The 16,545-nt window shown below is 42.1% G+C and overlaps 1 protein-coding gene across 1 annotated transcript; it reads right to left on the minus strand.

Moving 5' to 3' along the window:
• Positions 1-217: 217 nt before the first annotated feature.
• Positions 218-15,889, minus strand: bub1 (BUB1 mitotic checkpoint serine/threonine kinase). Its single transcript, XM_053337479.1, has 21 exons — positions 15,797-15,889; positions 15,494-15,690; positions 14,544-14,593; positions 14,229-14,302; positions 13,792-13,835; positions 12,753-12,937; positions 12,504-12,622; positions 10,946-11,430; positions 10,793-10,836; positions 9,085-9,192; positions 8,362-8,443; positions 8,112-8,205; positions 6,783-6,960; positions 6,571-6,637; positions 4,846-5,768; positions 3,164-3,264; positions 2,305-2,466; positions 2,052-2,209; positions 1,445-1,622; positions 1,198-1,304; positions 218-490 (listed from the first exon to the last, which is right to left on the minus strand). The coding sequence occupies exons 1-21, from the start codon at positions 15,887-15,889 to the stop codon at positions 292-294; spliced, it is 3,648 nt and encodes a 1,215-aa protein (XP_053193454.1). The 3' UTR covers positions 218-291.
• Between the last annotated feature and the right edge of the window lie 656 nt (positions 15,890-16,545).

Genomic DNA, 16,545 nt, shown 5'->3' on the forward strand with positions numbered 1-16,545 from the left:
TTTATTATTTCCCAAAGAATACACACACACACACACAATTTGGATTTAAAAAAAGCTAAAAACTAAATATGAAGAACTGTTTTATGTACATATTTCAGTCTCTAAAATCATTCAGTGACATTACTACCTTACTACTATCTTTACAATGTTAAAATAAAACAAGCATCAGATTAAAACAAGCCTAAGCAGTAGTTGGGAGTGAAGAGAATGAGGAAGAGGTAAAATGTAAATAATAAAATATGAAGAGATGCAGGGGAAGGAAGAAGTAAAAGATAGAGGAGTAATGAGTCGTCATCGGCGAGTTGTCTTGCGGTTCTCCAGCAGCATCACCACCAGGCGGTTCTTCAGTGTGGGGAGCTTGCTGCTGTACTCCTGCTGCAGGGTGGATGTCAGTTTGTGGCGGAGGCTCTGCAGGCTCAGCGGAGAGCGGCAGTCCGGTACGTTCAGCAGCGTGTGGAAGAACTCCAGCCACAAGTCGCTGTGGGGGTTCCTGTGCAGCAGAAACGGGAAAAAGAGAGAGACGGAAGATCCTGACTGTAAGAGGTCGCTGACACATCTGGATGAGGAGATAACAGCTGCATAACATCTGATTGTCTGACCATCTGTTCCTGATCTCATTTTGATTCTTTGTTTTACTCCTTTGTGCTCCAGACCAGGGTTATTAGAGTTAACTAAAACTAAAACTAGCAATGAAAAAATAATTTAGTTAACTGAAATAAAAAAAATAAAAAAAACTACAAAACCCCCCCCCCCGGAAAACTAAATAAAAACTACAATGAACAATGTAAAACTAACAAAAACTGAACTGCAGATAAATTCAGCTTCATTACTTCCTGTCCTGCAGCAGTCGCTATGCTTCGTGGTTAAAGAATGAAATTAAAAAAGGACTTGATGATAAACCATATTTGGTGTCACGCATTCATTCATCCTCTCAGCTTCTACAAGTCAAAGCTTTCTCTTAATACCTGAAAAACTAAAACTAAGACTAAAACTAAATAAAAACTAAACTGAAACTACTAAATCACTTGTTGAACTAACTGAAACTAAACTGAAATAAAACTGACAATTTGAACGTTAATTATTGCACTGTTCCCCTTTTTTTAATTCTTATGAAATACTGTTTCACAAGTTAAAAAACACTTGTGAAACAGTATTTCATAAGAATGACAATTAAAGTGAAATCTTAATTTGAATTACCTTCTAAACACAGCGTTTGTCTTCCACACGCCGCCTTCATTCATGACCTGCATGTACGTCCCAAACAGCATGCAGTAGACGGTCCCTGCGATCCCAAAGTAGTCCGTCTGAAACACACACATGATACACGACACATTAAAATACACACTATTACTCATTTCCAGATAATTCCCGATATCATTATTTATAGATAATATTAGTGTATTCTATGATAAGAGGAGTGGTTATTCATGCTGCGTGTCCTCACCTGATAGCTCCAGGGTTTCCCGCTGAGCATCTCGGTACACTGGAAGCCTGACGTCAAACACTTGGCGGTGAAAGTGGTGCCTGCTGGGAAGAGCTCCATGTCGATGCTCTGTCCGAGGTCGATGAGGGCGAGGCCGTGGTCCACGTTCTCCGCATCGAAGCACTTGTTCTCCAAGAACCTAAAACACAGCAACGATGAAGAAGAAGATGATGATGATGTGTTTCAGTGGCATAAGATAATCGAAAGACTGTTTTAATTCCTCTGCTTAATAGTTTTAACCCTCCTGTTGTCCTCAAGTCAAAGAAGGAAAGGAGGAAGGAACAAAGGAAGGAAGGATGGAAAGGAGGGAGGAAGGAAAGAAGGGAGGAAGAAGGAACGAAAGGAGGGAGGGAGGAAGGAGGTAAAGAAGAAAGTAGGGAGGAAGGAAGGATTGAGAAAAGAGGGAAGGAGGGAGGGAGAAAGGAAAAGAGGAAGTTAGAGGGAGGAAAGAGGGAAGGAAAGAAGGAGGGAGGTAGGAAGGAAGAAAAGAAGGAATCAAGTTTCAACAATCTGTGTGGTTTTAAATGGGGACTTTTACTGGATAATAAATGTGATTATTGATTATTACCTCTCTCCCAGCATAAAGTTGTCAGGTTTGATGTCAGCGTGGATGACGTGGATGTTGTGCAGCTGCTCCACCATGTGCAGGATACAGACAGTGAAGTACATGACCAGAGGCTGAGGCATCACCTTATCGCTCAGGGTCTTATAGATGTTCACTGCGTTCTGAAAGAGAAAGATATTAAAAACTCTCCATATGAGTTCATGTTGTAACACATGCAGGAATATCCATCACAGAGTCTCTGAGGTGATGAACGTACCAGCAGAGTGCCGTAGTTGTGCAGCTTGCCGAGCAGCACGCTGCCGTTGTTGAAGAGGTGAGCGGAGCGGATGCTGCTGTACAGGTGACGAACGTCGGGCTGCAGCCGAGCGTCCAGCTGAGTGTTGATGTAAAACTCCCAGGGATTGGCCGGTTTCTGAACCTGCGTTAAAAACGAGAGAAAAGCTCAGATATCCACTGAACATGTCGGAAGCAGTGGTGGTGTTTAGCTCAGTGGGTAGAGCACCCGCCCCATGTGTTGAGGCTACAGTCCTCACTGCAGGCGACTCTGGTTCGAATCATGCACCGAGCGGTCCTATCCTGTGTGTCATTGCCCCCCTCTCTGCCTCCCATTTCCTGTCTCTCTCTACTAACCTGTACAATAAAGGCAAAAAGCCAATTGAGGAAGTAATATCTATGAAGTATTTCTTACATAAAATAATATTTAATACACAGAGAATACAGCTGTTTTTTTAAAATACTAAAATTAAACAATCATAAATCTTTCCAACTTAGCTGCAGATACAGATGAACATAGATCATCTTTTTTATATCAGAGTTCTCGCTGAGTAACTGTATTGTTGGTTTATAGGCCTCATATTACAATTATCAGCTACATTAATTATTCTCTGAGACCCGAGACTTATAATTGTGAAGCTTTCTTATCCCTTCCACAGGACAGTAAAGTCTTTGTTAAACCCCGTCTTTCACCACAGCATGCTGCATGTTACGCAAATGAAAAGCAAACTTGTTATTATAGCTGTTATGGACCAAAGCATGTGACTCATGGAGTTACTGTATCTATGTACAGAGAGCTGAGCTCACAGATGATCCTTTGTCTACAATCAGCGCCATCTTACCTTTATAACCACCTTCTCTGACGTCGTGGGGTCAGTTGCCTGGTAAACGGTGGCGAAAGCTCCTTGTCCGAGGACGCAGTCGACTCTCAGGGAAGCATTTCCTGGAAGAAGTCAAAACATTTCCAAATCAACAAACTACTCTGGTGGACATTTTTTAGTATTTACTTACACCACCTTTAAAAAAAACCTCTTATATGTGGCTACAAACACCAAGAGTAAGATTATGACATGATTATATGAGAAATTCAATATTGCCTTAAATCTCCATGGGCTTTGTCAAAATTGAGACTGCAACAACCCAAAGTACAAAAAGGTCATTTTAAGTCAAGATTCCTTCACTAAATTCATGACAATTAATTAAACTCAAACTTTTTAATAGCTTGACAAGCAACGTACTGTACAGGCACCAAGAGTAAGATTATGACATGATTATATGAGAAATTCAATATTGCCTAATAACTGTATGGGTTTGGTCAAAATTGAGATTATAACAAACAAGCCAAAAGAAAGGCAGATAAAAGGTCAATGTAAGTCCAGATTTCTTCACTAAATTCATGGAAATTAATTAAACTCATATTTTTTTTAATTTACCAACTAAAATCTACATTTCTAAGCTGCTTTCTGTGTTTTGTATGATTTAGAAAGTGTTATTATACTTATTATTATAAATGTATTTAGACTTACTAAAGTAATAGCTTGATAATTGATACAGCACCTCAAATGACCAATTAGTGTATATCTATTCATTCATATAGTACATCTCAGAAAAACATCAAGCATAATGCATTTTGGCTAAAGTGTTGCTCTGTGTGAAGTACATGTAGTTTGGTGATTTCATATGTAGCTTCACCTTCATCATTAACTTGAGCAGAGGTCTAATGAAACACTTGCGTGGGTGTGCAGGTCTTTGCTCATTGTGAAATAGTAACAGTAGTTCTCCCTAAAACCTCAATTTATTGGTTTCAAAACTGTGTTTGTGTACAGATTTAACTAATGAGATTTTAAAAAGTGTGTATTTGTGAGCTGTTGGTTGGTGGGTGTTTTTTTTTTTTTTTGACCGAGCCAGGCTAATCGATTCCCCTCTGCTTTCATTCTTCATGCTGAGCTTCCTGGCTGCTGCAGCTCCATGTTTCAGTCCCTTCAGGTTTTCTATTTTGGATTTTTTTTTTTTTTAATGTAGGATTTTATTACTGTAGCCAAAAATGATTTATTTTGCAGCCCTTGTCAAAACATTGTGATACAATTTGTAATGTTGTATGTGTCTTTATGTGTTTTATATACATCTATTTCTGCAGTAAAAGTGGGGTAATTGGGAAACATGTCATATATACGATTTCTGGTGTGCTGCAATGTTAAAAAAAAATAATCACGGAAATCACGAAGCTGGAAGCTGTGGTTAATGTCTAGTTTACTTGATTAGAACTATGTAAAGATCATGGTTTGGGTTAAAATGATCACTGGAGACAAGTTTTCAAATTCCTTAAAGATATGCAACCTTTGCTGTCATGGCAACAGTGAACACCACGATTAAGTCGATCAGAGTTTCTAAATGTCGGTTTCGATTTTTTTTTTTTTTAGAGATTTCTTGAATTTGTGTTATTTATTGTAAATGCAAAATCGTCTAAGAAGGCTAATAAGTACATTTCCTAAAGTATTAAATCAATAACCGAGAAGATCCTCACCCATGCTGATGGTCATCTTGGGGCTGATGTTTGGTATGTTGCACTGCCAGGTGATGCAGCGAGGGTGGGAGGGGAGAGGCGGGTTCAGTGTCGACAGCAGATCCGAGATCAGTTCGTTGTCCCAGGGGTCGCACACCTGCGGGACTCCTGCTGTCCTGGGTGTCGTCGGGTTCATGGAGACGTCAGCGTGGATCCTCATGCTTCTGTCTGGACTCATCATGGGTTCGTCCACGGTGCCGAACTGGTGTGTCTGCATGGGGCTCATGGGCACGTCGGCACAGACCCGCGGCTGCTCCGGACTCCGGATGGGGATGTCCTGGAACTTGATTTGGACGGTGTCTTCTTTCTTGAACGGGCACGGACTCAGGAAGGCGTCCAGGTCCAGGTCCAGGTCCTGCTCCGCTGTGGCCACGGGGCTTCGGACAAACAGCCAGTCTGCTTTGGGAGCGTTCTCTGGGCTCATGTGAACGTCAAACGCTGGTTTTGGGGCTCGCTCTGGGCTTTTGGGTTCGTCTAAATCCTCCATGATTGTAAAAGGTTCACTTCTGGGTCTGACTGAGCTCTCGGGTGCGCTCAGAGAGGCCTGTTTGGGAGGCTGCTCGGGGCTCGTGTAAACTTCCCAGCCGGGTCCCGTGGTCCTGTGGATGGAGGAGTCGGTGGGACAGAGCGTCTGGTCTCTGAAGGACAGCACGGCCGGAGGAGGAGGCTGCGCCATGGTGATGGAGGAGTCGGTGGGACAGAGCGTCTGGTCTCTGAAGGACAGCACGGCCGGAGGAGGGGGCTGCACCATGGTGATGGAGGAGGAGGTCAGGCAGTGCTGAGGTGCAGAGAGACCTTCACCCACGATGGTGCCTTGTGTCGCCGCTGAGGGGACGAGGACACTGAGGCCCGTCTCATCAGGTGGACTGTGCTCTATGATGGGGCTGAGGGAGGAGATGGAGACACATGAGAAAGATACAAACAGAGCTGCAGTGATCAATAGCAATTTAATCAACGACTACTTTGATAATTGATCCTTTTTTAACCCTCCTGTTGTCCTCAGGTCAAGGAAGGAAGGAAGGAAGGAAGTAAGGAAAGGAGGGAGGGAGGAAGGAAGGAAAGCAGGGAGGAAGGACGTAAGGAGAGAAGGAAGGAAGGAAAGGAGTAAGGAGGGAGGAAGGAAGGAAAGGAGTAAGAAGGAAGGAAAGGAGTAGGGAAGGAGGAAGGAAAGGAGTAAGGAGGGAGGGAAGAAGGAAGTAAGGAGGAAGGAAGGAAGGAAAGGAGTAAAGAGGAAGGAAGGAAAGGAGTAAGGAGAGAGGGAGGAAGGAAGGAAGGAAAGGAGTAAGGAGGGAGGAAGGAAGGAAGGAAGGAAAGGAGTAGGGAGGGAGGGAGGGAGGGAGGAAGGAAGGAGAGAAGCAAGGATGGAAGGAAGTGAGGAAAGCAGTATGGAAGAAGGGGAAGAACAAAGGAAAAATTTAAGAAAGAGGGAGGAAGGAAGGAAAGAAGGAACAGTCAAAAGAGAGATGGGGTCAATTTGACCCGGGAGGACGACAGGAGGGTTAAAAGAGAAAATGGTCCAAATTCTCTGATTCCAGCTTCTCAAATGTGAATACTTTGGTTTTTTTAGTCCTCTATGAAAGTAAACTGAATATCTTTGGGTTGTAGACTGTTAGTTGAGACATCTGAGGACATTTTATAGAACAAACAACTAATCAATTAATATAAAGACAGATTGAGATTGGTTACCTGAGTTTTTTGGTCTGACGTGTGATAAAAGCTTCATCATCACCATCTGCATTATCACAGGTGTTCTCTGGAGAGGAAAAAAAAAAATCAGTCTTGAATTAATAATTTTGAGAATGAGAACAAAGCCTGAGAATGTGCTCCAGTATAAGCAAGTTTTAATTAGGAATAGTTTGACTGATGTGTCTGATAGAGTCAGAGTCCAGGTTCTGTACCTTGATCCTGGAAGAAGTTGCTGCTGGAAGGAGTTTTGTGTGTGAACGGAGTGGAGACGAACTGGGCCAACATGGCGAAGTCTGTGGTGCTGTTGGGACAAGCGGCCAGCGAGTTGAGGGAGTTGTAGCGAGCCCCCCACATGGTACTCTCATCTGGCATCAGATCTGGAGGAGTGTCCTGTAGGGACGGACGGAGATTAACGGTATTTTATTAAATTCACACAACAAGTTTTGATTAGTTAATTAAAGTTTAACTACTCTCCACTTTAGGCTCAGTTAAAAAATTCCCAAAAATACAGCATGACCATTCCTGGAGTATTATAACAGGATATACAACACGAGAAATGTGACTTAATAACTGTAATTGAAGATCAACTTGGTAGAGTCACAGTATAATGTTTATTTATTTTCATGGATTTTTTTTGTATTGTTTGTATTTTATATATTAATGTGAGTTTTTTTCTAAGATTGATATCTGTATTACTTATTCATTATTTATTACTTGTTTCATTATTCATTATTATTACTATTATTATTTCTATTGGTATTTATGTGTTGGCCGGTCTCTCAGGGATATAGTTACTGTTGTTGTTACAATGCATTGTATTATAATGTTTAAAAAGCCTCAATAAAAACATCTGAATAATAATAAAGTTAATCTACTCAACTCCAGATTATAAAGCAGATTATATTGATAGTGAAAATAATCATCAGTTTCAGCCCTAATGGAGATATAACTGTATCTGACACATTCAGTTGTTCTTCAGCTACTGACTCTAAATATTGAAGCACCTGATTTACACCTGTGAAGCTGATCAGAGTCAAAGTTTAAAAAGGGAGATTAACTTAAAATGACATGAGGTGATAAACTGATCATTTCTCTAGAAAAACATTTTTCTGCTTTAACCCTCCTGTTGTCCTCAGGTCAAGGAAGGAAGGAAGGAAGGAAGGAAGGAAGGAGGAAAAGAGGAAGGAAGGAAGTCGAGGAGGAAGGGAGGAAGGAAGGAAAGAAGGAGGAGGGAGCAAAGAAAGAGGGAAGAAGGGAGGAACAGTCAAAAGAGACGGGGTCAATTTGACCCGGGAGGACGACAGGAGGGTTAATATAAAGTTCCATCCATCCATCTATCCATCCATCCATCATAGGACAAAGACTTCAAAGGGCAATTTTATTTTTTTATCTCTTCCCTCTGATCTCTCTACTGTAAATGCCAGTTTGCCAGTTAATATCCACATTATTCATGTTTTTGTAACATTGCTAAAGACACAAACTTACGCTGGATTTTATTGGGCTCGACATAAAAGGGATGCTGGGTTTTTGTTCATACTCACATTAGGTTTGTCTGGTTTGGACACTGGGATTTCAGCCAGAGCTTTGACTGCTTTTGGCTTCTCCGCCGCGGCAGCAGCAGCAGGAGCAGCAGAACTGAACAGGATGAGACAGGGACAAAATAAGTCACATGCTTTATTACCTCTGTTACCTCAGCCAAGCAGAACCTCTGGTGATAGTATGACTTAAGACATTTCTTTCTTTTTAATATATGTGTTTCTAGCTCTTTGATAGGCTGGAATCCATATTTACCTTCCGTTTTCTTTGTCGAAGTCATCTTGGAAGATAGTGAACGGCGTCGTGGTCGGGGGTTTGTTGAACAAGGAAGTGCCTCCTTCAATTCATTAAAAAACAGAAGAATTTGGTTAACTGGCAGAAAACATTATTAACCCTCCTGTTGTCCTCGAGTAAAGAAAGGAAGGAAGGAAGGGAGGAAGGAAGGAAGGAAGGAAAGGAGGGAAGGAGAGAGGGAGGGACAAAGGAAAAGAGGTAGGGGGGAAGGAAGGAAGGAAAGAAGGGAGGAAGGGACGAGGGAAGGAAAGAGAGAGAAGGAGAGAGGGAGGAAGGACAGATGGAAGGAAGGAAGGAAGGGACGAGGGAAGGAAAGAGAGAGAAGGGAGGAAGGAGGAAGGACAGATGGAAGGAAGGAAGGGAGGAGGAAGGAGGAAAGAAGGAAGGAGGGAGGGAGGGAGAAAGGAAAAGAGGAAGGGAGGAAGGAAGGAAAGAAGGACGGAAGAAAAAAGGAATGGAGTAAGGTAGGAAGGAAGGAAGGAAGGAGGGAAGGAGGGAAGGAGGGAGGAAGGAAGGGAGGAAAGAAGGAACAGTCAAAACAGACGGGGTCAATTTGACCCAGGAGGACGACACAAAGGTTAATAAACAAACTACACATTTCATCTACAGAGAATAAACTAACTCTCTTCTGCAGAAAAGTAGAAAGAATATGAATACTATGAATATATGTTAGCTTCTTCTTACCGTTTCTTGGGTATCCAGCATTAAACTCCTCGGCTGTCTGGAGCACTGATGTGTTGTTGAACGGGTCCTCTAGGAGCGTCGGGGCCTGGAACATGTCCATGATCACTCCTGAGGTGAAAGAAAAAAAAAAAAAAGATTCAGCGTTAATTATTGACTGGATAGAAAATCTGAGCTGGAGCACAATTTGATGAATCACCATCAGATACTGGACCAAGTAGGATAAACTGAGCTCTTAATAACACACTGAAGCTGTATTAGGGTGAATATGGATCAAATGTGCTTTTCAAATTGCTTCTGTCTGTATTTCCATCAATATATTTCTCTTTAAACTTCATATTATATTGCATTATTTGTCAATTTGATTGCTTTCCCAATTTTCTCATTGTAATATTTTTCTTTTAAATAAAACGGTGTGACCTTTTACCCATAAATCTGCCTGCTTGGAAACCAAAGATACACACTCTTATTAAAGTACAAATGTATTGGCAGCAAAAAAGTGGCCCATTTAGACTTTTATATCTATCCTATTATTGGAATATTAATACTGATTAACTGCTGCGTACATATAGGGAGCATTTTAGTGTTTTCAATGTGGAGCTAATTCTTAAAGTTTAGACTCCTGGAAAGTCTAATCTATAGCAATGCCTAGTTTATAAACTGCTCATATGTTTTATATACAGTATAAAATAGGAATGTTTAAAATAGTTAGTATATATATATATATATATATATATATATATATATATATATATATATATATATATATATATATATATATATATATATAGTAGTTATATAAAAAGGGAAATACTCAAGTGAAATAGAAATACCTCAACATTGCTAGATTAAATGTACTAAATGCATTCTACCACTGGTATTAGACAGACCCAATTTACATTTTTTGAGAGGTTTGATGCATTTAAATCTACTGAATTAACACCCACATTATAAGGTGATGGGAAATATGGGATATAGTGGAGCTACAAGGTGGCCTAAACAGTGAGAAAAAGCCGTGCTCTGAGGAAACAGTGCCTATAAGCTCTTTTACAGGTGGTCTCATCCCTACAGTGTAAATAAAGATCTTTGACTCAGTGCTCACCCAGTGCTTCCCGTGTGTTCACAGTGGGTGACGGCAGCACCCTTGATGGTGTGGCCTGAACGAACCCAAGTGAGGTGTTAGGAGTGATGTGAGACAGGTTGGCTGTGCCTCCGTGTGACACTGAGAGGGGGAGAGAGGAGGAGGAGGGAGGGAGGGAGGGAGAGAGGGAGAGAGGGAGAGAGAGAGAGAGAGAGAGAGAGAGAGAGAGAGAGAGAGAGAGAGAGAGAGAGAATGAGAGTGAGACAGAGACAGAGAGAGAGACAGAGAGAGAGACAGAGAGGGAGAGAGAGAGAGAGAGAGAGACAGAGAGGGAGAGAGACAGAGAGGGAGAGAGAGAGAGAGAGACAGACAGAGAGAGAGCGACAGAGAGCGACAGAGAGCGCGAGACAGAGCGACAGAGAGAGCGACAGAGAGAGAGAGACAGAGAGAGAGAGAGACAGAGAGAGAGAGAGACAGAGAGAGAGAGAGAGACAGAGAGCGACAGAGAGAGAATGAGAGTGAGAGAGAGAGAGAGACAAACAAAGACAAGGTTTGACAACATTCCCAAGAAGTCACAATTACAAAAGAAGGTTTTTAACACGTGTGAACAAAACAACAGGTTTTACTTACTATCAAGTTTCTCCTCAGGCTCTGCTGCTAGGTGACCGACATCTCTGGAGAGGGAAGGAAATGATGAGAGAGCCATTTAGAATAATAATATAACACAAGTTCCTCTATTGTCTTTTCTGCTTATTCAGATGTGATTTAGGATCCACTACTCACTGATGTGTAATGATTGGCTGCTGGGGTTGATAGTCCTCCAGGCTGCTGTGATGAAGATGATCATCCTCGCTGAGAACATCTGGATTCACAGCGGCCGGTCTGTGCAGCGACAGGTTCATCTGCTCGAAGCTCATACCCAGCTGGACTGACGGAGGCTGAACTGACGGAGGCTGAACCATCGAGGCCTGAGTGACAGAAGACGCTCCATCCATTGTTGGCAAATGAACACTCCTGTCACCCAGCACAGAGGGATGATGGGATACCGCTGAGCTCAGAGCGTTTGGGTCTGTTGTCATGGTGCGGCTGAGCTGTTGAACGGGTTCGGGGAAGGGGAAGGCGCTGGGCTCTTGGATGAAGGTCGGCTCCGTGTGTAATCTCAAGCCGAGAGAGCGCCTGCTGCTCAGGCTGTTTGAGGGTCGAGGACGCCCAAAGGGATTCTGGGTAAGATTGGGGTTCGGACCGATGGCTGTTTCTACTACAGACAGCTGCAGCAAAGGAAACAAAGATGTGGGTTAATGTTATTTATTTGGTTTTCAACATGGTTCAACTGAACTCCACCCACTGATGTGCTCTGTGTTCACTTTTTAAATGTTATATCTGACACTTATTTCCTTGGATATAACTGTCCATGGATTTTTTGGCAATAAAATGTCTACAAAAGGCCGTTTTTAACTTCTTAGAGCTCATGATGGCTCTGACTAATATCATGTTTTATCTGAACAGCCCCAAAATCTAAAGATAATCAGTTTATGATCATGTGGGACATAGAAAAGCTTGAAATGCTCACATTAGAGAAGCTGAAAACAGCTATTTCCATCCCCCTTTCTTCCTTCTTTCCTCCCTCCCTCCCTCCTTCTCTCTTTCTTTCCTCCCCTCCTTTCTCCCTCCTTCCTTCTTTCCTCCCTCCTGTCCTTCCTCCCTTCCCCTCTCCCTCCATCTTTCATTCCTTTCCTCCCTCCTGTCCTTCCTTTTTCCTCCCTCCTTCTCTCTTTCTTTCCTTCCTCCATCCCCCTTTCTTCCTCCCTCCTTCTCTTTCTTTCCTCCCCTCCTTCTTTTTCGCTGTCCTTCCTTTCTCCCTCCCCCCTTCCTTCTTTTCTCCATCTTTCATTCCTTCCTTTCCTTCCCCCTGCCCTTCCTTCTTCCTTCCTCTCTCCCTCCTTTCCTTCCTTCCTCCTCCCTTCCTTCTCTCTTTCTTTCCTTCCTCCATCCCCCTTTCTTCCTCTTTTCATTTCTCCCTCCCTCCTTCCTTTTTTCCTCCATCTTTCATTCCTTCCTCCCTCCTTTCCTTCCTTCCTTCCTTGACTCGAGGACAACAGGAGGGTTAAAAAACTTTAGGCTACTTGTTTCATTTCAGCTCTCATTATTTGTTGAGGTCATATATTTAAAGTAGAAATCACTAAATGTTTATCTCTTCTATCTGATCATTTCTGAGAATGTGCTGCTATTCTTGATCTAGTCTGACAGTAAATTCAATGTCAGGGTTTTGTATGGCTGGTTAGAAAAAACACATATAGATGTAACTGCAATGTAAAAATAAGACTTGAACTTGCAGTCTCACCCTCTGTGATGACGGCTGTCTTCTGAAATCTTCGCAGGCTTCCAGACTCTGCTCAATTTCCATCAGCTTAGATTTAATGCTCAGGATGCCTTCCTCCTTCTCCCTCAGCTTCCTCTCCGCTGGAAGCAAAACAACACCAGATGTTATGACATCAATTAATCACTAATTAACTTTTTTTTTTCTTAGTAATTGGGATTTCTTTTTTTTTAACCCTTCAATTATCTCACGCAGTCAGATCATGTCGCTTACCGATTTCCATCTTCTCCCTCTCCTGCTTCTCGCGGAGCTGAAAGAAGTACTTTTGAGCTCGGACCTCCTCGAAGCATAATTCAGATCCTTCACATACGAGTTCGTCTGTCATGTAGGCCGACACGGTGGGAACGCTGGAGCCTTGACCAGAGGGAAGCGCCCTTGAAGTCTCAGAGCGGGAGACACTGTAAAAAGGAAAATTGATTAAACAGTATCACAGGTGGTCACATTTCTGAAGCAGTTTACAGTTGCAACAGTACAAAAGTATTGATCAGTAGTAATACATTTAGAAATATACTATAAAGTTATGGACATATGCGAGTAATTAAGTAATAAAGTAAACTTTCTAAAATAGAAAATAAAATCACATTAATTACCCGGCTAACTTTAGATAAGGAAGATTTCTGATTTTCAAGAGATAACTATGAAAAATGACCAATTGTTTCGATGAGAATAAAATAGATTATAATAGAATAATAGAATTTGATGCTAAAAAGACTAAATGTGGCAGATAACCACTTGATATGAATAACTCAGACTGATGAAGCCTCATATAAGCTACATACAGTCTTTTTAGCATCAAATTCCTTCTCTGTGTTTCCCTGTTGAGCTGTGGTGAAAGCATAATAACTAAAAAGATGATCTCTGTTGGTAAGTGCGCCATCTACTGAGGACTCACGAGCTTTAGAAATTGCTCATTTTTTGGCATGAAGTGGATTCAGACTTCCCTGTGAACCCAAATTTAAACATTTCAGTGCCACAGACTTTGCTTTATACTCATTTGCCTGCTGTTGCTGTTACTGCAAGATGAAGCCTGTGTCTGCTCCATACTGTCTTCACTTAGCAATAAATCATTAGAAACGTGATGATGAGGAAAACAGAAGCAGCCCAATCTCCCTTCGCTCCTTTGGTACAATCAATGGAGCTACAGGGTCTCTGCACCCCCCCCCCCCCCCCCCCCCCCCCCCGCCCCCCAGGAGCATAAACACTCCTCACAGGAAACAAGCTCACACAACAGCAAGTTGGTTGAAACACTTACACTATGCTATATGAAGGAGGTTTGGATGGACAATCCACAGTGGCCTGTAAGAGAGGACAGTGTGTATGAGTTGGTTTAGAAAGCAGACATGGAGTTAATACAGTATTTTTAAGTCTCTCTCTCTCTGTCTGTCTGTCTCTCTCTCACACACTCTCTCACACACTCTCTCTCTCACACACACACTCTCTCTCTCTCACACACACACTCTCTCTCACATTCTCTCTCTCTTTCTGTCTCTCTCTCTCACACACACACACACTCTCTCTGTCTGTCTGTCTGTCTCTCTCTCACACACACTCTCTCTCTCACACACACACTCTCTCTCTCACACACACACTCTCTCTCTCACTGTCTCTCTCTCTCTCTCACACACACTCTCTCTCTCTCACTGTCTCTCTCTCTCTCTCTCTCTCTCTCTCACACACACACTCACTCACCTTGCTCTGAGCAGCAGGCTCTCTGTTGGACGTCATCTGATTGGTTAAATGGGAGTCCTGCAAAGGGGTTCGACCTCCTGCTTTAGAAATAAATGAAACAATTAGAATCAGACGTGACATATTCAACCGTGGTCCTGATCCCTTTCATTTCTCATCAAGCTCTGCAGAAGCCTGATAACAACCACCTCATTTATTTGAATCCAGGTGAGTTGGAGCAGGGAAACATCTAAAACATGCAGGACCAGGACTGGGAAACACAGCCAGCTTTAGATCAATTAATAATGTGTGTTAAATAATAAGTGAATAAACTCTTACCTGTTCCTGTTGCTGCTGCTGTCTGGCTTTTGGTTCTTGTTTGAAACTGCCTGAAAATCAGATAATAGGTTGTTTTAAGAATAACTAATGATTATATTCATTATTTACCCTCTTTTTTTTATTGACAAGTTCCCTAATTCTGATCCTAGACAACACACCACACATGGATCCACACATCCCAAATCAGAACTTACAGTGCAGTCAAATATACTTTGTGCTAATATATTGTATGTGCTTATGTAAAAGAAAAGTTCAAATACAGATGGTTCATTTGGCTATTATGACATGTAATTTGACAGCATTCAATATTTTGTATTAACAGACTATGAAGCAGAATAATTGCAGATAATTTACAACAATTTATAGAACTGGCAATTTTGTTTAACCCTCCTGTTGTCCTCGAGTCAAGAGTCAAGGAAGGATGGAAGGAAGGAAGGAAGGAAGGAAGGAAGGAAGGAAGGAAGGCAGGGAGGAAGAAGGAAGGAAAGGAGGAAGAAAGGAAGGAAAGCTGGAAGGAAGGAAGGAAGGAAGGAAGGATGGAAGGGAGGAATGGAGGAAGAAGGAAGGAAAGGAGGAAGGAAGGAAGGAAAGCTGGAAGGACGGAAGGAAGGAAGGAAGGATGGAAGGGAGGAAGAAGGAAGGAAGGAAGGAAGGGAAGGAAGGAAGGATGGAAGGATGGAAGGGAGGAAGGGAGGAAGAAGGAAGGAAAGGAGGAAGGAAGGAAAGCTGGAAGGAAGGAAGGAAGGAAGGAAAGAAGGAAGGAAGGAAGGAAAGGAGGAAGAAAGGAAGGAAAGGAGGAAGGCTGGAAGGAAGGAAGGAAGGAACAGTCAAAACAGACGGGGTCAATCTGACCCAGGAGGACGACACAAAGGTTAAATAAAGTGTTTGTTTCTTGTTTTCTTTATTTAAAGTAGCAGCTCAGGTTTCTACATGCATGTCTGTGTTGTTACCTGTATTCATGGAGCACGGTCTCGGCTGGCTGGGCTTGGTTTTCCAACGCTTTCTGGTAAACACCATCAGCCTGATCGTTCAGTCCTCTCTGTTCAAACTGCAGCGCCCAGGCCACGTAGAGGGCTGCGGTCCTGGTGCCGACACCCTTACTGAAGATGTAACTATACAGCGCGATGGGCTCGGAGTAATAACTGGCCTGTAAAGCAGAGTTAAAACATGTAAGTGCTCGTGTGAGGTTTTAGAAGTATCAACAGCATGGATATGAATTCTGTGTAATAATGTGATGTTTTAATCAGACTTACACATTTGATGCAGTAGTTCACATATCTGACGTCATTTGCGTATCGCTCAACATCCAAATATTTTTGGACAAGACTGTCAAACACCTGCGACATGTTGCCGCCACCGTCAGTAGGAAAGCTCTGCTCCAGGTACTCCACAAACCTGCAATAGTCAACAGTAAAGTGTGAATTCAGATCTCTCAGCTGTTTAATTGTGCATGTGTTATTTCAAGTGTCAAAGAAGACCTGCACAAAACAAGAACACATGGAGGTTTATAGAGTAAGGATTAATAAAGGAATAAAAATAAATGAAAGCACAACACACTCTGATGTAGGGCTGAACAATATATCCTGATGTAAGTTTAAATGATTGGAAACTTAAAAGTCAATCATTACTACTACAAACTGAATATTTTTGGGTTGGGGTCTGTTGGTTGAGACTAAAAAAGATATTTGAGGATGTCAACTTAGGCTCTGGAAAACAGTGATCGCCTTATTTGACACTTTTATAGCCCAAGCGAATAATCAATAAAATAACTGACAGATTAATTGATAATGAAAATAAAGTGCAGCCCTGAATATTTTTGACAACAAATGTGATGGGGTGGAAGATCACACATTTAGAGAAAAGATTAAAATACATATCTACCTAATATTGAATTTATCTAATGATGTTTTTGAGGGTCCCGACCCCTAGGTTGGTAATCCACTGGACTATAGCCAGATGCTTCAGTACTAATAATATGATGATGTCATCAGTCAGAGGGACC

This window comes from Scomber japonicus, chromosome 17 (genome assembly GCF_027409825.1).
Source record: "Scomber japonicus isolate fScoJap1 chromosome 17, fScoJap1.pri, whole genome shotgun sequence".
Lineage (NCBI taxonomy): Eukaryota > Metazoa > Chordata > Actinopteri > Scombriformes > Scombridae > Scomber > Scomber japonicus.